Here is a 24,296-nt window from a genome sequence, read left to right as displayed (position 1 = left end):
AGTGACATGTGACCTTATCCTCCTAGAAGCAGAGGGAGATAAGGGGAATAAGTATATTGGTTAAGCAAACATATGTTAAGTAAATACTACTGAAAATATTGGGTTTACCTTAAGAATATAGGTTTGCAAGGTAAGTACTAGAAATCTGGGTAGGTACGATGTGATAGTATAAACCTACAAGAAAGCATAGTAATGGTTGTAGGTGAAAAATAATACCTGGGGTTATTCATTAGCTTACTATGTATGTTCCAGAGTGTTTAAGAGAGGTTTTACCTTATATATAGAGGTTTTGGATCAAGGTAGGTGCGATGGGATGAAATCAACTTAGGTAAAGCTAGATAAAGCATAATAGTGCTTGTAGGTAAAGAGTAACTGGAGTGATTTATTAGCTTATTGTATAAGTATATAAGAGATTTTACCTTGCACATCGAAGTTTTGGAGGTGGATTTGTGGAGACAAGCAGCTTATAGGTGAATGGATGGAGTATCCTTTGTATAGTATAGTCAGCATGTGGGGTCATAGAGTGTAGTAGCCTGTCGGGCTGTTATGTTGAAAGGGTGCTACAAGTGGCGTCTTTAAATCCACGTGGGAGGAGGGGAGAGCGCACCCGTGTTGTAGGCAGGCACCTCTCACCCTCCTCCATGTGTAGGGAGATCCCCGTGATGTCACCGGGGCTCCACAACTAAGGAGAAGGGGGCAGGATCGATGTACCCGCCTACTCCTCCTGCATTGGGTGATCTGTCCCAGCGAGGGCGAATCATACAGGGGATGAGATGGCTAGTGCAGAGTAAACTGTGGGTTTTCCAAACAGTGTTGTCACTGTGTTGTTGGTGTCTATTTTAACAAAGAGGTCAAGAAATGGTAATTGGGTTTTACTGTAATGGAGGGTGAATTTCAAATTAAAGTTGTTAAGTTGTATAAATTCAAAGAGTACCAGGAGTAAGGGTTCAGAACCTGTCAAGAACATTAGCACATCATCAATGTAGCGTTTCCAGGTTAGAATGAAGTCCTTGTATTTATTGATGTGGGGGTCTAAAAAAACAAATATATATCCTCCAGCAAGTATTTAGGAAAAATATGCCTCATCCCAACAAAGCGTATACATCGAATTTATTAAATGAGTACAGGAAGGGATCACAAACAAAGCCTAGACATTCATTAACTTCTGGAGCAAGCTGTGCTTTGATGTGCAAGAAGAAACAACTGCAGAGTTGTCTAGGTCATTAAAGAGTTGCAAGAACTTGCAGAAGAGCTCAGTCTCAGCTGTGTTTAGCAAAAGAATTCTTCTGCAAGTCATGCAAACTGCCCCCTCCAAGTGTCTGTGCTGCACACTAGGGACCAGGGAAGCCCCATTCGTATCTAGGAGTCGTCCGTATGTCAGATGTCCTTAACTCGGGGACTGCCTTTAAATATACATTATAAATACAAAAACATTTAAAATAAACACGTCACATTTTATTAAACTCCCCACATAAGTTATTCCTCGATGGGTTTCATGGAAACAGACCAATTCTTCAGTAGGAGATCCGGGAGTTTTCAGAATATATTAATCAACTCCATGATTATGTAGTTCCTCAGGAGTTTGGCAGCGGACTTCAAAGAATAACAGTGACCGAATAGAATCCTCGTTTCAATAGGTATGAAGAAGGGGAGAGAAATACTCAACAAGACAGGTAACAGATAACCGCTATCCTGGTAGCTCTGTGGGCCTGCTGGGACAAGGGTGACACCTATGGATGTTCTTGCAGCATTTTAGGGTCCCAGAAAGAAGAAAGCCTAATGTGACCTGTCAGAGTCTTATACTTCAAGGAGCTAAGAGGGAGGAAAATTATAAAAAGGAACCTAGAGTTTCACCTGCCAGCTGGGTAGATGAATACATAAATTTTGAATTGTCTGACCATATTTGTGCATGTATACAATTTTCAGGACCAAGGACACACCTGTGACTCATCTGTTAATGTAGACATTATTAGAATTTGTTTGCAAAAAAGGATTGGTTAAACCCTAAAGTTCATTTTAGCTTACATTATAGTTTTGGTAGTTAAATTTATTATAAAGGTCTATACACCAGAGCCAAACAAGGGACAACTAATACAGGTCAAACTGCCAGTATTATTTGGTTTCAACAAGGACATTCTCTCAAAATGAGACACATTAGTGACGTAATGGAATATGTGTATTAATTGTATCAATTGTATATGGCAGAACTAAACCACGGAGGAGACAGGGACACCTAGAAATCGTCCAAGCCAGTTTGCACAGTTTTATTGTTAGAGGGCTTTAGTCCATAGTATAAAACTAACAAAACATCTGCTCAACTGAGGCAATGACAAAACTCAGGTGATATTGGGACTAAAAGAATTGGTTTCCAAAATAGGCTGGGAGCTCTTTTAATGCCAAAAAAATGGTGCTTTAGCAGACTTCGGCTATCCAAACTTTGGCCACTGGTTATTTTAAATTTTTTAAAATTGTTCATAAAATGCAATGAAATAGATCATCCTGGATGTGTTTTTCACACTATTGGTATACAGAATCCCCTTGGAAATGTTACTTTATTACTTAATTGGCTGAATTATTTTCTCAGGAATTGCCTACAATTGGAATTTCAGTTTGGTTATATACTCCCTAATTAATGCAGACACTGCAGCTTTCTTAAAGCATTAAAAGTTCTCCAAATAAATAAACTTGTATGCTCTGTGATTTCAATGTATATTTCAATGTATATAATGCTGTATATTTGCAGCTTTTTATTTGGGATCTAGGCCCAGAGTGTTCTGGAAAGAATGGGTGGGCTAGACACTCCATCCCTCTTCCAGTTGAAAAATTGGTGTTGGCCCTGAAGTACCTGGCTAATTGATATAACAAAAAAGCATGTCTTTGGGACAAGAGCTTAAGGCCGGGTGGCTCAGGATGACAGCCTGTATGCTGGGAGAGCCCAACAGATCTCCCAGAGTTTAGGTCTGTAGAATCATAACAGAGAGGCCCAGGAGGATAAATTTGTATTTTTTCAGTCATGTAATGACAGTGGTCCCCTGCGAGGAAAACCCTGGAAATTGCTTTGTTTTGGAGTCTTTTTGTGAATAAAAGTGGGCAGAGCACCTTGAAATTCAAACTGGGACCTGAAATACCTCTTTGCAGCGAGTGTGCGTGTTGCTAACCCCTCAGATTTGATGGAGGATGCAGGCAGGTTCTTTCAAGAGGTACTTTCCTGACTGATAACAGTGACTATAAAAGTGTAATTGTCCTGTGGTGGCTGCTAAGGACTGTTAGCAATAGAGGAAATGCTAAAGGTCATGTTGGAAAACATTGGAGCGCTAAGGAAATCACACCAGCAGGCCAGTGCTGCGGGGTCCTGAGAGAACCCCTCCTTGCTACAGTGTTCTTGCAACCAGTAGGGTCAAAAGACCTGAGTATACATCACCATTGGAGTGGCAAGATGGTGGAGTAACTGCCTTCCAGGGTTGACCCCTTAGTCAAAATCGCCATAGAGTTTTCTGTGGTCCTGGGGTTTTGTGTTGTCAAATCAGCGTAACAAGGATGCTGCTGCTAGGGGCAATCAGCACAAACCTATTCAAAACTTACAATTTCGGAATCAGCTGACGGAGAGAATCACTGCCAAGGGATACAGCCCCAAGCCTTATGTAAAACCACCTCCAAACCTAGACTTACATTTCTCACTATAATGTACAGAAGTTCTTTTTATTTTAGGAGTTTGAATTAGTACTTTGAGCAGACAAACACCTTGGCATAATTTGAACACCAATTATGAAAACTGGGTCAAAGCAAAACTTTGCATGTTCCAACATCTAAGGTGTGTTTGCATGAAGATCTATGAGGTCTTTTTCAGCAAAACTGGTAACCCTATACAGACACATCATTTTTTGTAGCGCAGTGTTTTAATAATGTATAACAACAACAAATAGTCAAGTGCTTATTGTAGCTACTGTAGATTCTTAGCCGAAAGTACTACCTTAAATTTAATTTTAGAACCAACAAGTTCTCGTTAAAGTGAACTTGCTGTGCCTAAGCCCAATCTGCAGGAGTGCATTTCCCATCCAAGTTTGGCTGATCCTATTGCTGCAAAGAAGGTGTAGAATGTCATTGGTTCATAGATCATACTTGAAGTTGGACATTCTTCAAACAACTTTTAGGCTACATTCGTGCAGATATACTTTTAGGTACTGGATGATAGCAAGAATAGTTTAATTTTCGGATGATGCTTGTCTTGAAGAAATGCACGATCAATACACACAGTGCACATGCAGTGAATTCCTATATATACTTCCTCCTATATTTTCAATAATAATTACTTTATACGGTATATAGAAGTCTCTTTTTATAGCGTCTTAGAAATACTCTGTATTGCCCTCTGGTGGCCTTAAATACAATACTTTTAATTTTTTTAATGTGAAATTTAAGGGTAAATGTACTGCAGTTATGAAATGGGATGTATAATAATAGCAAGTCCTAGCTTATAATAAAAAAATCTCCAAGCCATAATATTAATAATATGTTCTGTCTGTAATATTCACCTTTGGTACAAAACCACTTCCTCAGTTATTCTTTACTAAATTGAAGACAGCCTAGTGGTTAAAAACATTTAAACAGTAAGGGCCCTGTAGAATTACAGAAAAATTATAGCAATGATGGAAGTGCATATCTTTCCAGCTTTGGTTCCAGGTACCAGGTACCCCTTTTTCCTACGTCTGTGAATGTGCACACCAGGCTGTCCCAAGTACCCAATTTAAGGAAGCTTACATTAGAAATCCAGGGATATTTTTAAATACAAACATAATTTTATAGCAGCTACTTTAGTTGCTAATCAACTCTGTATTTAATCCTGATATTTACACTCAGCACAGTCAGGAGGATTTAACATTGTATGTACCAGGTAAAGTGGACCTATACTTTAAATCCTTTCAACAGTTGGAATTCAAAAGGTTGAAGGTACAAAAACAAATGAATAAAAAGTACCTCTATTAGAAGTAGCAAAGTATTTCTGTACATATGTAAGTGGCTAGGCACACCCAGTTCTTCTAGGTTCAAAGTGGTCTATCATTGAAAAGCACACCCAGCCCATCTGATTACTGGATTACATGCAGTGTGTCATTAGGGCGTGAGGTCCAGAAACAGGATTAGCTGTCTGGGGAATGGCTATACCTCCAAAAATATTGAGGCCACCTTGCTTTCATGTGATGTTAAAAATTGGATTGCAAATTTGCTTTGAGAAACTATAGAATATCTATTATTAATCACAAGTTAAGGATAATGTTTTCCAAGTTTAGATCAGCTCTAATGGAAATGTGTCATGAGTGGTTGATCTTCTTCTGAATATGCTAGTTGCCTTGCTTTATCTGTCTTCAAATTATTTTAGGACACAGACTAATTGTAAAGTAGTGGATGGGAACTATTTTGTGAATATGGCTGCGATGGGCCGCTGCGTGTTTCCAGAAAATATCAAGTGACTATTGGCCATGCATTTGCTTCTTCTACATAGCCACAGCTATGTGCAAATGCAATTTCCAGTGATATGGTTTGCTAGGTGCTCAGGCAACCATGTGGATTTCCACTGCAAGTATGGAAGGGGCCCTAAGGTTTTATTATCATAGACTTATGTCTTGAGTTGTCCTGTATCCTAAAGCATATGTAAGGCTACATAAACACATCAGATGATTCTCGTCCGATTATCCGGTTGTTGCTCATGTAAATAAAACCTTTATGATGTGGAGAGTGGATCTTAGTAGTTTGGCATAAAAAAATCTGAAAAAAATTGCTGTTTGTTGTCACCCTTCAATAGGAACTAATGAGATGTGTGTGTTTCATTCAGATCAATAATTTGCTGTACCTGGAGGGTCTTTTATTGCTTAAAACATGGGCATGAGGTGCTGCATGTAATTAATTTTATTTTTTTTATATTAGAAACGTAATTCATGGAAATGTATGTTTATTGGAACATTGAGGCTAATCTTAACCACATAGCATCCTAAAATGTGTTTTATAACCTGTATTAGGAAAATACTAGGTGAAGTCTGTCTAGCTTTTGTAAGTTTTATACACAATTGAAAGGAATTCCCAACAGAGAATTCAATCCTAGTGTTATGTGGATGTAGTTGCATGTCGCTCCCATTATTGTAACTTAAACGCTGACAGATTTTAGTAATGCCTGCATTATCGTTATTGGAGCTCTGTAAAGCAAAGCTGTTTACCCATCAGGGACATAAAACATTCATGTTTTAAAGCTATTTGAAGAAAGATATGACATTAAATGATACATTCTGCAAAACATTTGTGTGTCTCACGGATCATTGGCTTTACATCTCCTGTTGGCAGTTTGTGGGCCAAATTTGTCATTCTGTGGATTCCAATTGTGTACCTTCTCTAATAATGTAATAATATTAATATCACACTTTTTTATAGTAAAAGAAGACTTAGTAGTACTTTGTGTTATAAAATGGCTAAAGAGGATGTATCGCCCAGTTTTCTTTACTTTTGGATAGAACATTGAATTGATAGAAATCCAATTATGTTTATGTTGCTGTGTCCTTGTTAGGCAGATTTACATCCTTTTTAGCTTGCTGACCGTCACTCAAGAGCGTGCTAGACAATCTAAAAGTTTACAACTTATACTAGAAAAAAGTGTAAAACAAACAAAGACTAACGGAGTTGAGTTTGATAAATGTCCAGTTTGATCTACCTCTGGAAATGGATGTTCACCTTAGATAAAAAGGAGTAAAGTTAGGTTTATGTGGTATTATAATTACTTTTTCGAAAAACTTAAAAAAAACATTGAAAAATAAACACATAATAGCATTTCATCAGCATACAGGGATCAAACTTACTTAAGCAACATGTTAACAGAACATACAAGCTTTGAGTAGAAAACTGGCAAAAGTTGTTTACAACATTAATCCCAAACTCAGGGTTTGTAGCCTCTGCTACAGAAGTGGTCCAATGTCTGCTGGCTGAAAAGTGAACAGTGTATTCTCCATGTACTGTCCAGGTTAAAAAAAAAGAGGATGAGGGTGTTGGAACTGCCAGAGGTTCTGCTAATTTATATCATTCCATCAAATATTCTTTGACTATTAAAACATTTATATCATTAAACATTAAATATCATTAAACATTTACTACTTTGTTTGTAATTGACAATCTCTTTTACTAAACTATTATGTGTACATTTTTATCTTCGTTGTATCCCAGATTTTTGATTTGATGGTCTAGTTACTTTATTGTAATTTTGCTTATTTGTTACACAAATATGATTTGGGACCTCTCAGATTATTGGTTACAATCAGTTATAACATATATCCTCAAGATAACACCAGAAGAGAAGAACTTTGTCAATGTTGGAGATGTTTGCCATGTTTGTTTTTCGGTTCAGTGTGACACTTTGAATCCCACCCTAATATGGAAAAAAATCTCATTTGAATGTTTCTTAATAAAGCATCTATAAATCTACTCATAGGGCTGTACTTATAAAGCAGGGATCAAACATTTCTTTGTGGGAATCTTCCAGGTTCATGTGTTTCAATGTCAGTAATTGATTCCCACCAGAGTAAGTTTGACGGAATGACAGATTCCCTGCTTTATAAATAGAGTCTCTCCAAACATTCATAGTCTTCATATTCAAAATGTTCATGAATTTTGGATTCCAGTGGCTCTAATAGACTCTGAAGCTTTATTACACCCCTTTTTTTTTATAGGAAACATATATTCAAGAACTTTTTTTTTTCTCAGCAGGCAGAGAGGTATGTGTGGGTTAATAGCTCTTCTGCTCACTCCCAAAATGTTGCCAAGGCGAAATACAAGTTCTTGTTTGGTGAGCCAATGCCAACAGAAGAGGAAAAAGCACCAGAAACAGGTAAGCGAGTATTTCTTTATTCAAAGCATTAGTAATTATTTCAAAAATGTTAAAACTGCGCCAAATGTTGGGCCAATTTTATAAATGTTAAAAATATTTTTTGACCTACTTGGTGAGGAAGACCCTAATAGATTTGCTGGTGATATGGTTGATATAATTCTCCTGGGAATCTAGGAAACAAGTCACCCCTGCCATAATATTCATATTTGGCAAGAATCATCTGGTGTGTGTAGATAGCTTTACTAAAGACTTCCCCTATAAAACTGCAGGGGACAAAGGCAAAGCACATTAGATAGTTCATGTTGGACTATTGCATAAATGTAGAAGAAATACACAGAATGCAAAACTTGAATTGCTATTATTGTAGATAAAGTGACTCCAGAGAAACACGGAACCTGACACATCTTTTGTTAAACAAATGTAATTTAGGTTCATAAAATTGTTTTTTTTCATCATGTGTTGCCTATATTGTAGGTACGTAATACCATTTGCCCATTTTGGGTGCTACTGGGGTGGTTTGAGTTTTAATTGATTTATTACCTTTTCAGATGTGCTCTTTTCATTACCTAGAATTTATATTTGTATATATCTCTTCTTGGACATTTAAATGTTATAACAAGAGCTGGATAAGACATGTCTGTATCTACAGTAGCAGCAGAAATCCAACAAAATTATAATTATTACTAAACAGGATTTTTATAGCGCCAACATATTACGCAGCGCTGTACATTAAATAGGGGTTGCATATGACAGACAGATACAGACAGTGAAACGGGAGGAGGAGAGGACCCTGCCCCGAAGAGCTTACAATCTAGGAGGTAATGAACAGCTGGGTTAAGATCACAAAGAAACAAAGAATTCAAATAAATGTTTGCATTGTTTTAAAGAGGTTTACAGAAATCAAACTGTATTTTTGTTTATATCCTATATATTTATGTACTTTTTATACAATACAATAAACATGGATTAATATTAAATATAGCATATTTAGAGCTTGCTTTTACTATTTCTAACCAGCAGGTGAAGATTCACGTTTCACTGTATTACCCATCTAACCTTACCCATTTACCCGGCACCCAGCAGATATATTTTTTTTTATTATGTCAAATGCATACATTCTAAGTAATTCGTAAGTGTAACACTTAAAAGAATTTTTAATGCTGTTTCCTGTAGTGGCTATCACAGTCCTCCTCTTGACCATGCTTACCTTTTTTCTTTCCTGAAAATGGGGTCATCCTTGTTTAGGCATTCTCTTGAGTCAGGATCCACTTTAAGACCTGTAATCTAACAGAAGAAATAGGTCCCTTTCCCTGCCGAATAGAACTGTGCTACGTGGCAGAGCTGTGTAAAATGTAAAGATTAGTTACACCGGGGGTAGGCAAACTCCTGCCTTTAGGCCAGATACGGCCTAGCCAGTAGTCCGTTCCGGCCTAATGCCCCCCTGGTCGATCCGATCTAATCCTGGCTGGCAGGGGTCGGCAACCTGTGGCTCTTTAGCCTCCTTGTTATGCCTCCCTTCCCTATTTACTGCGGCTGGCATTAACACTTCCGCCGTCGGGGTAAGGCGACATTCCTTCTCCTCCGTATGCATTGCAGAGGAGAGGGATTTCCCTTTCAGGGGCGTTTCTGATGGGGGACGGAGCCATCAGTCCGGGACTCGAGAGAGAGAGTCCGGCCTAGTGTGCCCTCTTGACCTCCTAAAATGGCCTAGTAGCCAAAAAAGTTTGCTATCCAGACTTAGACAGAAATACCAACCCTTTTGCAAATAACATTAATATTTTTAATATTATTATTAATAAACAGGATTTATATAGCGCCAACATATTAGGCAGCACTGTACATAAAATAGGGGTTGCAACAGATACAGATAGTGACACAGAAGGAGGAGAGGACAATTTAGGAGGTGGGGGAAGTAACACACAATAGGAGGAAAAATCTCTAATATATGTTTATAATCTGTAACTTTGGATGTATATCTAAAGTTCAGCTTTAAAAGATGTTTGAAAAAATGAACGGAGGTATTGTTTACAGAGATGTCAATGTCTAGGCTACAAAATCTGAGATCTTTAAAAAATTCATTATTTGCACACTGATGAAATGAATATTGATTTCACATTACAACAGGGTATGGCATGTGCTTTCTTGTTTTTACACTTTAATTGTTTAGCTGAGCAAGCTTGGTAATAGATCGATTCATTCTATAGACGATATTTTATGTTTCATAATATGAATGCTGGTAACTTGAATCATGCACTGCTACATTTTATACACTGCACAGCAAAATTGTATTACATGACTTGCATAGCTTTGTGATTAGCTTGCATTATTACATAAATATTATACCAATGGTTTTCTCAATACCTAGAACATATGTTTCTAATCTCTTTAATTTAAGCGCCAATAAATTAATACATTCCCATTCAGTGCATTGACAATTTAAATAATTGTGTTTACATTGTAAAATATATCTATAGTAAAAATCCTTAAGATGCTCAAGATTTTACTATTTTGATTATGATTTAAAAATAAAGTTTTTGATGGGTATATTGGAAAAATTGCATTATAATTAATATCATGCAGTATTCAGCAATCTGTTGCAGCAAAAGTTTTAGCCTTCTTTTCACATATACATTCTTTTTAACTTTTTGCTGCAGGAAACCCCTTATACACAGAACTGAAATAAGTAAAACATTGACTTCAAAATAGAGCTGCAAAGCTATATATATATATATATATATATATATATATATATATATATATATATATATATATATATATATACAGCGGTAGTAAGATGGTGAAGACCCCTTTTATGCTCTAACACCATTATAACCATGTGCATAACCATGTGCTAGCTCTATAAAGACATACTTTGAAGAGGGACTAAAGACATATTTTCAAGATTCCTACCTAAGGACCCTGACCTAACCCTACTGAACCCCTTTGCCAAGGATTAGAACACCCAACCTTTTCATCCAACAACATAACCTGACTTCACAACTGCTGCTTTGAGTGAACTTAGCCCTAAAGGAGGTGCCACTGCATATAAATGCCTATGGTGTTGGAATACCCAGCAAGCTTATATAGGTGATAGTCAGGTGTTGGCATTAAGAAAAAGTCCCCAAGCCTTTGGGGGCAGTGATATGATCTGTAGTGCCTGAGGGGGCTGTATTATGATCTGAGTATATATATATATTAAACACTTTACAGTGCCCTGAAGACTTAGAAACTCAGCCTTCTAAAACCAATGCCGATAGAACATATATTCATTACAGTGGTTATAAACAAATAAAATGAAGAATATGTTGATGTAAATAATCTTATTCCAAAGTTTTTTAATAAGACACTGGCAGATAATTTAAAATCTTTAACACAGTTTTATTTGGCCACAAAACAAAAGAGCATACAGTATGGCCAGTATTGCAGCCAAAAGTCTAGACATTCTGGCATTTGTGCACAGAGCTGTTAACCTATTAAACATACACAATGTAATACAACATTAAAATCAATTCATTACAGAACACCACAAAATATATACAATATTTACAATCCAGTATACAAACACAAGCTGAATATGTTGCTAAGCCCTAAGAAACGTTCAGTTTTAAAGTGGACGCAAATTCACCAACCCCTCGCTCACTAGGTGCTGACATTTTGCTATTCCAGGATCATTTTTATTACAGGGAGATATACAGTACATGTTTGCTTTAATGTCAATATACGTGGCACTTTTAAGAAAAATATCTTCTCACTAATATTTCTCTAAAGAACTACTGCACCGTTGTTTTACCAAACACATTGGAAGTACTCTGAGGTCCCAGCATTGACAGAATAAACAGAGGGAGGGCCAGCGTTACCTGAGTGTTTAATGTCAGAGACAGGTGTATCAATTTTCGACTCTGTTCGAAGGAACCCTTGAAGTAACTTTCAATTCTTACAACCCCTAACAACAATAACAATATCTACAGCTCACAGTACATTAGTGTGGTGGTCAGAAAGAAGAATGCCTTTTATATTGTGGGCCAGGGGGAAGAATGTCACCTCTACAGATAGCCAAAAAAAATGGTGTCTGTGGTAACGGACCTGATAGGCTAATTTCTTAGGGAACCCCCTTGCAGCCTCTGTAGGGTCCCACGGAGAAACACTGGTTCAACATGTAGGGTGGATTAACGTGTAGGGGGGCCAACTGGTTAAAATTTCAACATTAACTCAATTTAGCTTTGTTACTGGGTGTTGTCAGCTTCACCTGCATGTATATTACCAGAGGCAGGTGTATTATTTAACAATTTTATTAAAAAGAGGTTTTTTTTTTATACATAAACACATTGCAGCTTGTTTAGTATCAATGCAAAGTAACCTACTGTTTTTAGAAACATGTGGGCTGGCTTTCACTTAACATATACATGTAGATTAGAAGAAAAGTCAGAACTCCTAATTTGTATACCTGTTCTGGGTTCGTGACTCAGTGTTTTGTACAGGAGGCCCCTACATGGCAGCCAGACAACTGTCATTTGCAGAATCAGAACCTGGTAATGACAGGTCCCATATTTCTGTCAGGAAGGATTTTCATGGGGTTAGTTTTATTGAGACAGAAAGAGAGTAACAGCCCTGAAAATGTAATTGAGCCAAGAGAAACCATTCCTGACACGCATAGAGATATTGCAATGAAATTCTGGCACTTCATCTTTTCTGTTTAATTATCTAATTTATCAGAATTTCACACATGCACATTCATGCTGTGCAACACACCTTCAGCTACATTCAGATTCAGACTTTTACAAATGTCTAAACTTAGCTAATTGAATGCAGATGATAATTTTGAGGCTCTTGAACAGAAGAATATGAGACACATTAATTTGCTGCTATGTAAAACAATTTCAGACAAAGCCTGAGAAGCGTCTTTTTAAACAGCTGAAAGCCTAATGCAATCATTATTTCTAGTAAATTTGCTAGAAAACTCTAGGCTTGCTTTAGTAGGGTGTTCCACGCATGCACTGAGGTTTTTTGACTTAGGGAAAGCAACTGGTTCACTTTAAAGATGGCCCATGCTGCGCCTACTATTTACCTTCTTTTTGCTATACCTCAGCTCCATTTGACAAAGGTAAGGGTAGCTTCCCCACCACTCTGTTTTAAAGCAAATTCTGCTCTCTTTGCCATGTGAAGGACAAGAATCATATTAGCTTTAATTCTTTATTAGTTGGTGCTGACATAGTGCTAAGGGCTCTCTCTGCCCTTACGTGGTGAAACTAGTTCCAAAGGAAACTGTCAAGCACCAGCACAATAATGTGCAAGGAGGGGTAATCACATAATTTCCTGTACCTGGAATCCACAGGTAGTTTATTTACTTTGCAACATAAATTGAGCAGGGAGGGAATGAGAGGGTTATGGGTATATACATATAGGGGACAGACAGTAGTAAAGACCTTACATGTTCTTACCACATTTCATTTAAAAGAAGAGAAAAAAGCCCAAGAGCTTTACTTTAAAAGGTATGTATATTGTTATGTATTTAGTTCAGCCTGTATTAAAAAAACAAAACGGGGTTTATATGTTTTATAAGAAATATGAAATGCATGTAGTGTTCAACCCAGAATGTTTTTCAAGGCAGGTGGGAAGAAATATTAGGTGGGTAATAGTGTAAAAACTATATATATATATATATATATATATATATATATATTTATTTATATAAAATGAAATGTCTTTATTCTAGTACAATATTTGTTTCTATTTAATTTCTTACATTGAGATATATTACATCTAAGAATAGGTAAACCACATTGGGTTTTGTTATTATAATTACAAACAACGATGTAATGTGTAATTGAAATGCTTTTGTGCAGTGTTTTTCCTTTTCATAAATCATTTTAATCACAAGCGTGCTTATAAATCTTCCAGAAAATGTGATTACTTCAGGAAAAGTCACTTACCTAGCACAGCACCTTTCATCTTTTTACCTCATAGGTGTCTCCATGCTGTTCATAGCTGTTCTGGGGGTGTCTAATTACTGTTTTTGCTGGCCTAGCTCCTCATCCCATCTCTTCACCCCCCTTACATCTCCTTTAATGCAGCAACTGGGGAGGAACAAAGGGGAATAGTATAAAGTATCACTTAAGTGACACCTGTGAATCTGCTGGAGTTGCTAACATAATAACCAAGATGGCGGAGCCCAGCAGCAATCTCACAGATTTTTTATGTCTACACAAGGGAGGCTTTCACAGGTCAATAACATGTATGAAATTCTTTAAATGCACATAAAATTTTAAGGAAATATTGTTGAAATGTATGGGCTGGTGACAGTGTCTTTAAAAAAATAAATGTAGATTGCTGCTTCAGTTGTTTCAGTCATTGTTCACATTTATTCCCCCAGACACCATCATAGCCAGGAAGAGCATCAGATACAGTACAAATTTGCCAGGCTTTACAGAGAGATTAAATAGGCTCTGCTTTCATTTGGTTATTTAGTAAACTACGGAAGCTTGTTGTACGGAAGACTTTACATCCCTGTGTGAACCTGTGTTTACATACCTGTATCTATGAGGGGGTGCTTGGAAGTTCCTGGCTTTGCCCCCTTCCAGATTAGATAGAAAAATGAGTGTGGGGGCATATAGCAGCCTTATATCTTAGTATGTAACTGTGCAAATATCAACCCCTTGTATATAGAGAAACAAAAACTTCATGATGGCCCTCAACGGCACGAAACTTGCTTGTGCCTCTGCCATCACAGCTTCTCACTAAAAGAAAAAACAGTTTTAGGAATCATAAAGACCTGATTTTTGCACAGTTACATAATAAGTTATTAGGCTGTCATATGCCCCCACACTCATTTTTCTATTTCATCTGGAAGGGGTCAAAGCCAGGAACTTCTCAGCACCCCCTCGTATTTGTATGGCTAGTCATAGTGCAACTTGATGCAGCAGCTTTCTATCATCGTCTGTCAGTGGAAAATGTATTTTTGTGAGCATTACAAGCTGATCTTTTCTAAGAACAAATTTTGTTTTAGTTCCCTAAATCTTTTGTATCTGTTCTTCCTACCCTGGAGACTGCTTCTTCCTTGGTGCTGCACCTTTTCTTCCATTCCTATTATTCTTGGTGGGGTCATATCAGGCAGATCAGTGAATATGAAATATTACTACTTAGTCTAAATCCCTTTATAGTCAGCTTAATGATAAAATACAATAGCTAGGTAGCCAAACAATCCAGCACCATCAATTATCCTCTGTTGTGTAGTATGGTGCTATCTAACACAATAGCCTTAACCCTTGCATTTCCATATGAATACAATAAATGATAATTACACAGATTTCTGTTTCAAGATTTAATTAGGACAAATTTCCAGTAAGACTCTTAAATTGATTTACTACTGAGTTAATATGGGCAACAACCTGATTAGGGATTATCCTCCAATTATAATTCCGTATGTCACATTTTTAAAGAGGCACTGTAGATTATTTTTAGTGTGTATATTCTTTGTTGTTGTTCACACTTATTCTTTCCTTGTAACGTTTAACAAACTAGAAACTACAGATCTCACAAGATTTGACCATTATAATTTAAGCTGTTTTATTGATGTATTTGCATGCCTGTTTTAAAGTCTTACAAATATCATCTTTGCTGTATTTTGACATAAATGTATCTTCTATTGAGATGTATGGTTAATGCAAAATACCACTGAATATATCTTTGGTATGCATTTTTTATTAGACAAATCTGTAATGGAGATGAGTAGAACCACATGTAAAATGCATTACAATACACCTGCATTTTACATGAAGTTTAAACCAACCTGGACAGTTCAGACAGAGCATATAATGAAAAATGCATAAGCAGATTACCATCAGTGAAAACCTCATGCCAAAATGATTAGCTTATCCTGAGATATTGGCAACTAAAGTTCAAGTCACATTTTTTGGGAATATTTAGAATTTATACCCTTAAAGCTGCCTGGGATGAAATTGTAGGTAAGTGGCAGCCCCTGTATTGTGATCCAACTCATCAGTAACCACCCAAAAACAGATGGGTGGCTACATAAAAGTGGTGGGTGGTGCACCCAGCTAAAAGGGAATGGGGAGAACACTGATGTGGCTTGTAGCCGCCATATTGTTTGATTAGGTCATATCCTGAAAAAGCTGTCATTTTACTTATCACTCTGCAGTCATCCTGGTTTATTTAAAGAGCGATTACAGGCGTATCCTTTTCTCTCTGTACATCAACAACCCACTTAGTTGCAATTTTTTATTTTGAATGTTTTCTTCCACATTAATCCTTTTTAGGTACCTATTTTAAACAGAAAATATGTTCTGAAAAATATTATTGTTGTGGAAAACTTATAGTAACATAAAAAAGGTGGCTGTTGTAAGAATCTATTTTAAAGAATTCATCACATTACGTTACTGGGCAGAAACCCCTGGATGTAAGCAACACCCGTGGCAGCCCCATTTCTACTTTACTCCTTTTTTTGTGATGCCCAGATTTCAGGAGGTGACATACCAAGATTAGATAATTTGGCTTCATAGCCAGAGCTTAAAATCTAAAGTTGACCTGGAATGGATTGCAATGTTTAATGAGGTATCCATTACTGTAGATAGACGGGGATGAGAATTTGACATGTTTGCTGAACTTAGAGTGGAGAATACTGAGTGGTGGTGCTGGGGCTATTGACAATATATTAATATATTAATATTCACATTTTTGCAACAGCAGTGACAACCTGTTTTTACTAGCTTATGCTGTCATGGGCCTTGGCACCCCTCTGCTAATGGTCACTATTTTTAGGGATATAAAACCATTAATTGCTCTGTAACGCAGTAGTCCTGCCAGTAATGCAAATATATATATATATATATATATATATATATATATATATATATATCTTTCTGACATTGCTATAGCTGTAAATTCCCTATACATAAGTAACATCCAAAAATATAATTACTCTCTTTAGTGCACAAATAAACAATTAAAGGCTCAGCTTATCACCACTTCCTGTTCAGATGACCTTGTTAATATCTGCTTCTGCAGTACTATGTACATAGAAACAGAGCTAACAAATGTAAAATGTGTGCTGAAGCCCACAATTTTCTTCAAAGTGTTCTGGTGGCACTGCTCCCTGTCTGTAAAAAATGTGGGTGTCTGTTGTCCAAAAAGATAAAATTGAGGTTTCTTTAAGAGCAAACAGGATTCAATATAGGATGACAGTAAATGCCTCACAAAATGAAAATATCCAGTAATTCATCATCTATAAAGACATTTACCTATCTATGCCTACTTTCCCCTCCTGAGCTGCTGTGACGGAAAATCTAGCACACAACATGGGATTATATATGTCTATAGCAAGTGCAATCCTCGGCATACAAAGTATGATCTCAGTCAAAGAAGGCAAACATAAAAAAATGTAATGAGTGGTAATTGGAGGTCCTTGTTATTTTAGGTCTCCATAACCTCTAAACTTCAAGTGGATCTTTCATTGAGAAATTTTGTAATCTGACATTTCTGTCCTGGTTGTATATAATACGGTTTGTCTGGTTGGTGTTCTGATCCACTGCCTTAATACCCAGAATCAATATAATGCTCAGGTGTTCAGCTAATTATCACACAACAGTTGCATGTTTATGGTGTGTCACTGACACTACTGACACCAAAAGGTCAGCTTTACATTTGAACAATTCATTTTCTTTACAATGAGTTCATCAATGTTAACTTACATAATCTATCAGAGGTCCCCTTTAATATTTGAACCCTGGGCACAAAAACTTTGATTTAGATATATTCTTTAATACCCACAAGAGGTATAAATACATTTTGTAATTACCAAGCACATTTGTCCAGACATTACCAAATAAAAGTAGCAGTGAAATCCTCACTGTTCTGCACATAGCTTTAGCAGAGCTCTGGGAGATACTTAAAACACTCACTTATAACAAAAGCTAGTAGAGATTTGTCTTTATTACAGGAAGCTCCTACAAAATGGCACAATGAATTCTGCACAGATATGTAGAAAATAGACAAAGTACAGCTCCAATATTCATATAATATTGGCTTGACCCATATTTCAAGCCCTTGTACCATTTTACACTTTGTAATGTAACACAACAGACTGACTTGATGGTCCTGCCTTTGACTTTTTTTTTTCTCTAGGTCTTGATGTAAATTATTGTTAAGATTTACAATCATATTATGTTTTCACATCAAATGCACATTTAAACAATAAACCTTTGTTGTGAAAATGACAAATGGGTTTTAGTACAGCAACAGGATCTCTAAAGATAGCACTCACCTGTTCCTATGATGAGGCTTACATACAACTGGGTCTTTTTTTTTTGAAGGACATACTACAGAGTGACAAAAAACATATTCTGGTAATTTTATGTGGTTGATACATGGTATAGTAAAATTTAGCAGCCCTATGCGTATTTTTACATTTTAACTCTGGTGGTGAACTTTTTGAAGTTATCTGGACAGCTGTAAAGCTGTACAATTAAATCTAGAGCCCTGGTAGTGATATGTCAGACTTATAAACATCCATTCCCTTCTTCTGTCCATTTATCCTGGAAGTGGCTTTACGTGACTAATATACCCCTGACATTTCTATTAAGAGAATCTGTCATGCCCTGTTTACTATTACGTAGGGGCTTGGCACCTCTCTTGGATTATTAATAATACATTTTAGTGAAAAAAACAATAATAAAAATTATGTAAAAAATTTGTAAGGCCAATTGCCCAAAATTTATTGGGTATCCTTGCACACACCAGAGGAAGAAAAGAATTCTAGGGCCAAAAATTAAAGAGCTGAAAAGTTTATTCATCTACTTTTTTAATGCGTAGCTCTTGTTCAATTTTGGTTATTGTAGTTTGTTATTGGCATACGTAAATTAAAACATAGGATTACAACACATGAGGTCTTTAGTACCTATTTTTTTTTTTAAATAATGATTTGCTTTAACAGGATATAGGTAAGATAATCTTTCTCAGCCTTTTAATCTCTAAAGGAAACCTTGAAATTAATTTTCAGGTAAACATATCACGCAGCACTGTACATCAAACAGGGGTTGCAAATGACAGACCGATACAGACAGTGACACAGGAGGAGAGGACCCTGCCCTGAAGAGCTTACAATCTAGGCTGTGGGGGAATCTCTACAAAGTTTTGTTAGCCCTAGGACTATACAGATATGCTTATGGGAGGTCAATCAGCCTAAATTCAAGGAACCCATTTTAATGCTATCAAGGAACACTGGTTGAGGCAAACAAATCATAAAAGAAAACAAGTAGACATATACATATCTTTTGTATGTCAGCACATTTATATTCAAGATTGAGTATTTACAATATTTCATACACCCAAACATGCCTGGTCCTTTTTAAAAGAAGTATGGTATCTTCTATGCACATAATTTAATTTATTGCAGTATTTTTTGAGTAATTCTTCATATTACCTCCAGATTTTGTAGATTTCCCACTAGAGGGAGTTTTTATTAGATTTCTGTTCTGTGTAACAAGTGTAAGACAAGATATCAGAAAGCTGCATTTATTTAATGAGTCAGATGGCTAAAATTTTTGAATTGTGATTAGGAAACAAATATGGCTGACACCCCATGCACATAAAAGATTACAATTTATACAATTAAACATTTTTCAAGGCTGAACTCTTACATATGTATAATTATTCATTACATATAAGTAAAATGTTATCATGTGAGATCTCCTTTCCCTAGATATTAAGGTTTAATAGGTCATTTAGTCTATGAGGTGTGAAGAATAGACTACTTTCTATATTCCTCACTCCATTAAGCTACCTACCCCCCACATAACTGCTTTAACAAAGGTGCCCCTTTTCTCCCATAGTCCATTCACAGCCTTTCTAATGGCATTGTGCACAATGCAGAACCAGTGATATGTAAGGACATTGAAGGCTCACCCACATACCGGTAATAGAGGATAGCGTAGGCTGCCAGAGTAGAGAAGAATAGGGTAAGTATTTGGCACATGATACTAATATGTAAATGTTAATTACAGTTTGGATTTAGGATGAACACATTCTCATATTTTTCTTAAAAAATAAGTATAAGATGGATTCCCTTGAAGTAAATGTGTGTAATTTGTAGGTAATGTGTAGTAAACCGTTTTTCGATGAGAAAATGAATGCAAGAAATGTGTAATGCTTTGAGCACAGAGATCCAATTCGGTTCTTATGGTAGTGATAATGTGTAGGAGGAGGGAGAGCAGTGTTGCTGCAGCTGCTATTGAGTGCCAAAGAAAAACATGTTCCATTGTAGGGAACTTCAATTATCTAAAAATAGATTGCTGTGAAACAACCTGTGTAGTTGAAGTGAAAGAAGCAAGATTTATACACGTTGTAAGCAACCCATATAGGTGCTTTTATTTACTAAACTATAAATGTGAAAAAAACACAGCTTAACATATTATTTTTGTATTTAGTCAAGGAATTTCTACATTTTCCATTTGTGACTCTCATATAGCTCTAGGTCTGTTCATACTGGTGGTGTGGTTGCCTTGCAGTTCACATTTTCTCAGGTGAGTTTCATGTAGTGTCTCATCTGTATCAGCCAACAGAAATAATTGGGGTGGCAGTGAGTGGTTTGCCCGCTAACATCCACTATAAAATGTGTACATGTTGAGAAGTAGTGTTATAAGGTAGTGTTACAGACTAAATGACAACTGTTATTGTATGGAATCATACTATTCAGTATATTAAAGGTATACACCAACCAAAATAAGAATATTTAAATGTTGAAATCAGTCTACCTGAATAGTACTCAGTGTAGTGATTTTGTACTGATTATTTTCACATTTTAGAGCCAATATATTAACTTTTTATAATTTATTTTTAACTGAAAACATGATTATAACAGATAAATATAGTTTTAAAATAAATGTTCTATATCCTATTTATTCAAGCTAGAGGATATCCCACCTGTACAGAGCCATCAAAACATTCAGCATCATATTGAGTTGTAATGAGTCAGGACAGTCCATTCATACAAATAGTGAGTGGGCATTATTTTTATTGAAATCATTATGTAATTAAAATTGTGACCTTTACTACTAATACTTTGTCATGCTAAAGCTGCTAATCGATCCACTCTTCCCTTACTAACCCCACACCCAGCACCACTACCTGTTAAGACATGTCTATGACTTTAGGTGTATTCTTTTTTTCTTTTTTTTTTTTTTTTCTGCCAGAGTGAGAGCAGTCACGTCATCTGCAGTGCTGAATTGCCCTGTAACTAATATTAATAGAAAAGCAGTGCAAATTAATGTAGAGGTGGAACATGAAAATTGTTAGTGCACAAGCTTTGGATTAAAGTGGAAATAAATCCTGCTGCACTTACCTATCTAGACACCCTCGCTAGGTGCTGCCACCTTTAGTTTTAGTGGACTTTAGTTCCACTTTAAGTTGAGACAAATGTTTGTGCTCCTCCCTCATACCGTACTAAAATCCTCCCTCTACCACTGGTAAGCCAATGGTCTGTATCAATGGCATACAGGCGACAGGTGAGAGTAAAAGAATTTGCAGTGTAATAATACTGCCACACGTGCATTTTAAAAATAATGTCTGCAGTAATTTTCTCTAGTTTCTCCTGTGTGTATAACAAAATGCAATGACACTTCTACATTGCTGTTTTCTAGACCATGGAAATAGGGTGAGATCACTAATTATTGTGCATAGTCACATAGGGGTTGAAGCAGAACTTCAGGCAACCATCTTAAAACACAGGTACATCATTTTATTATTTACCATTATATATGTCAAAGGATTTGTTAATCAGTAAAATCAGCAGTTTGATATATACACAGATGACGCCAAGCAGGTGACGCCATTCCTCATTCAGCAACGCAGAGTCCTATATACCCCTCATCAACCCCTCCAGTTAGTATAAAGGATGATTCAGGAAGTAGTAAAACTGGGAATAAAAGTTGAAAAGTTATCTGGTTGGATTTGCTGTGGGAAGAGCTCACAAAAAAGGCTAAACAAAATTATAAATCCTTTCGCTAGGTATTTTACTGTGGATTTAGTAGATTGCCTTTAGGTATGTTTTAGGGGTTTATGGATATATATAGATGAGAATGCAGTGGGTTGTTGCAGAAAAACAGCTCATTAAAAGAAGTGTGAAAATATAGCCACATGATTTTGTATTATATGCAAATCATTTTAGTCCACTTTGTGTGCAATACATTATACCAGCTTGTAATAAATTACACATACTATTCATTGCCCAGTTTGTCACTTTACTATTATTGTCAGGCAGCCATTGTCTATCTTTTTATAGTGCACTTGCTACAATGTCTGCCCCCCCTATCCCCCTCCAGTAACAGCTGGTATTCTTCCTTACTGAAAACTGATTTCATATGTATACTACTCTGAATACCCAATTTTTAATGGTCAATTTTCAATGCGGATTTACTATTTTTTTTTTTACATACAATACTAGTATGTATCTCATGCTAGCTCTATTTATTATTACACTAAATATTAGTGGAATCAAAGTAATAAATGCATGACAGTTAAAAAACAATGTATAGCCTTCTAGCTCTTAGATCTTAGACCTCAACTTTGGGAGACCTCCTGGGCTCTTCCAGCACACAGGCCGCACACAGCCTTTCTTCCCGAACCAGAGCTAGCCTCAGGCTGCACATCCCTCCGTCTCAAAGTCCTGGTCCATTTTTTATAATCAATGGCCAGGTGCTTCAGATCCATCCTTAATTCTTGTCCTGGGAATTCTTGTCCTGATTTGCCTGGCCCACCCATTCCTTCCAGGACACTCCGGGCCTGAATCCCAAATAAAGAGCTGCAATTCTGCAGTGACAGGCCCTTTAATCCCTTTCTTACAAAAAGCTGAGATTCATGATGCCAAATACCTCCTGAATTTGGCATCATGTGTTTTTGTCTGCTACAATATATATAGTGGAGAGATATAAAGACTCAATGATTGTTACAGAAAGCGATTAACATCAGTTATTTCTTCCAAAGGGTGTGCTACCATTTATGAAGTTGAGGGTGCCAATAACTCTGTCCAGGCCATTTTTGAGATACTCTCTCTGCTTTTTTGTGTTCTTCCATTGGCAACAAAATAAATAAACATGACAATACCAAAGCATTTGTAATTCCAACAATTTTCTGAGTGAAGTGGTGCATTTTTGACATAAATATATATATATATATATATATATATATATATATATATATATATATATATATATATAGTCGCGAACTGAGGCTTACATATTTAGTCCAATATGTTTTTTTATTTTTTGTGATTTTGAGATTTTAATGGGAAAAATATAATAGGATAAACCAGGCATGGGCAAACTACGGCTGACAGCCCGTTAGGCTTATTAATTCGGCCTGCCAGGCTTAGATCTGCGATGGGAGAGTGGGCGGGGTTATGTCATCATGACATCACACCACAAAATATTCTTGTGATTGATGTTTTTTATTCTAAAGATTTGGCTGCTTGTCTGATATAAATATTTGTTGTGCGGGGAATTTAAAGTACTGAAATCATGATCTGTACTTGTGGGAATCAAGAACTGGGACCTTTGTATAAAGGAGTGGTCACAAATCACAATCAGTTGTTTGGTCCTGTCGGTAGGAAGGTTGATGAGCGGGAACTGTACAGGGCAGTGGTTGTCATAAACCTTATTTGTGGCCCTTGACAGTAGTGTAGGGACACATGTGATATTCAGGGTTTGTAATGATACAGAAAACTGTTCTGCAGACAAATGATCAGAGATTACACATATATAGGAAGAGATAGTCAGAACAAATGGGAGAGTGGGCGGGGTTATGTCATCATGACATCACGTTCAGTGACACCCGTCTTGGCACTCCATCCATCTGATCCTGGCCCGGCCCCTCTGTCAAATTTCAGAACCCATTGTTGCCCCTGAGTCAAAAAGTTTGCCCACCCCTGGAATAAACTAATGTACAAAGTACTAATGTAAAAGTTGATACTTCCTTTTTGTAATATCCTATGGGACAACCAAACAGATTGTATATTCCTGATGCAGTAGAACCCCGTTTATCTTGAACTCAGATAACTGAAAATTCAGATAACTGACACCCGTCAGCTCCGCTTTCATGATTGCCCCTGCAGCCCCAGTGTAGCTATGATATGTGTTCTGCATCCAAGAACCCATACCACAGTTCTGCTAGGGCTGCAGGAGCATTCAGGAGAGCAGCGCAGAGCGAAGCACTAGAGGTGAATGGGAACAAGTCTCCTCATTCAAGTCTTGTGCTGAATGGCTGAGAAACCTCAGTTTCAGAGTAACTTCAGTTAACTGTAAACTACACTTATCCGGAATCAGCCATTCCCCGTGGGTGCCGGATAACCGAGGTTCTACTGTATAAAGAGACTCCTGCATGGAGGGTGTGCTCCTGCCATGAAGTACAAGTGTGCAAAACCTGTTTGGAC

At 36.8% G+C, this 24,296-nt stretch overlaps 1 protein-coding gene across 4 annotated transcripts in view; it reads left to right on the top strand.

Moving 5' to 3' along the window:
• The window catches only part of PSD3 (pleckstrin and Sec7 domain containing 3), a 275,704-nt gene that overhangs the window by 52,964 nt on the left and 198,444 nt on the right, over nucleotides 1–24,296 (top strand). For 2 of the 4 annotated variants that reach the window (XM_072405277.1, XM_072405272.1), the window contains exon 2: nucleotides 7,741–7,861. In XM_072405277.1, coding sequence (XP_072261378.1) covers nucleotides 7,741–7,861 — 121 coding nt within the window. Of the gene's footprint in view, nucleotides 1–7,737; nucleotides 7,862–24,296 lie in introns of all 4 variants that reach the window. The other 2 variants (XM_072405270.1, XM_072405271.1) reach the window with 1 other exon arrangement.

This window comes from Pyxicephalus adspersus, chromosome 3 (assembly GCF_032062135.1).
Source record: "Pyxicephalus adspersus chromosome 3, UCB_Pads_2.0, whole genome shotgun sequence".
Taxonomy (NCBI): domain Eukaryota; kingdom Metazoa; phylum Chordata; class Amphibia; order Anura; family Pyxicephalidae; genus Pyxicephalus; species Pyxicephalus adspersus.
Note: the sequence above shows the minus strand (reverse complement) of the source record. Positions and strands in the feature narration are given on the sequence as shown.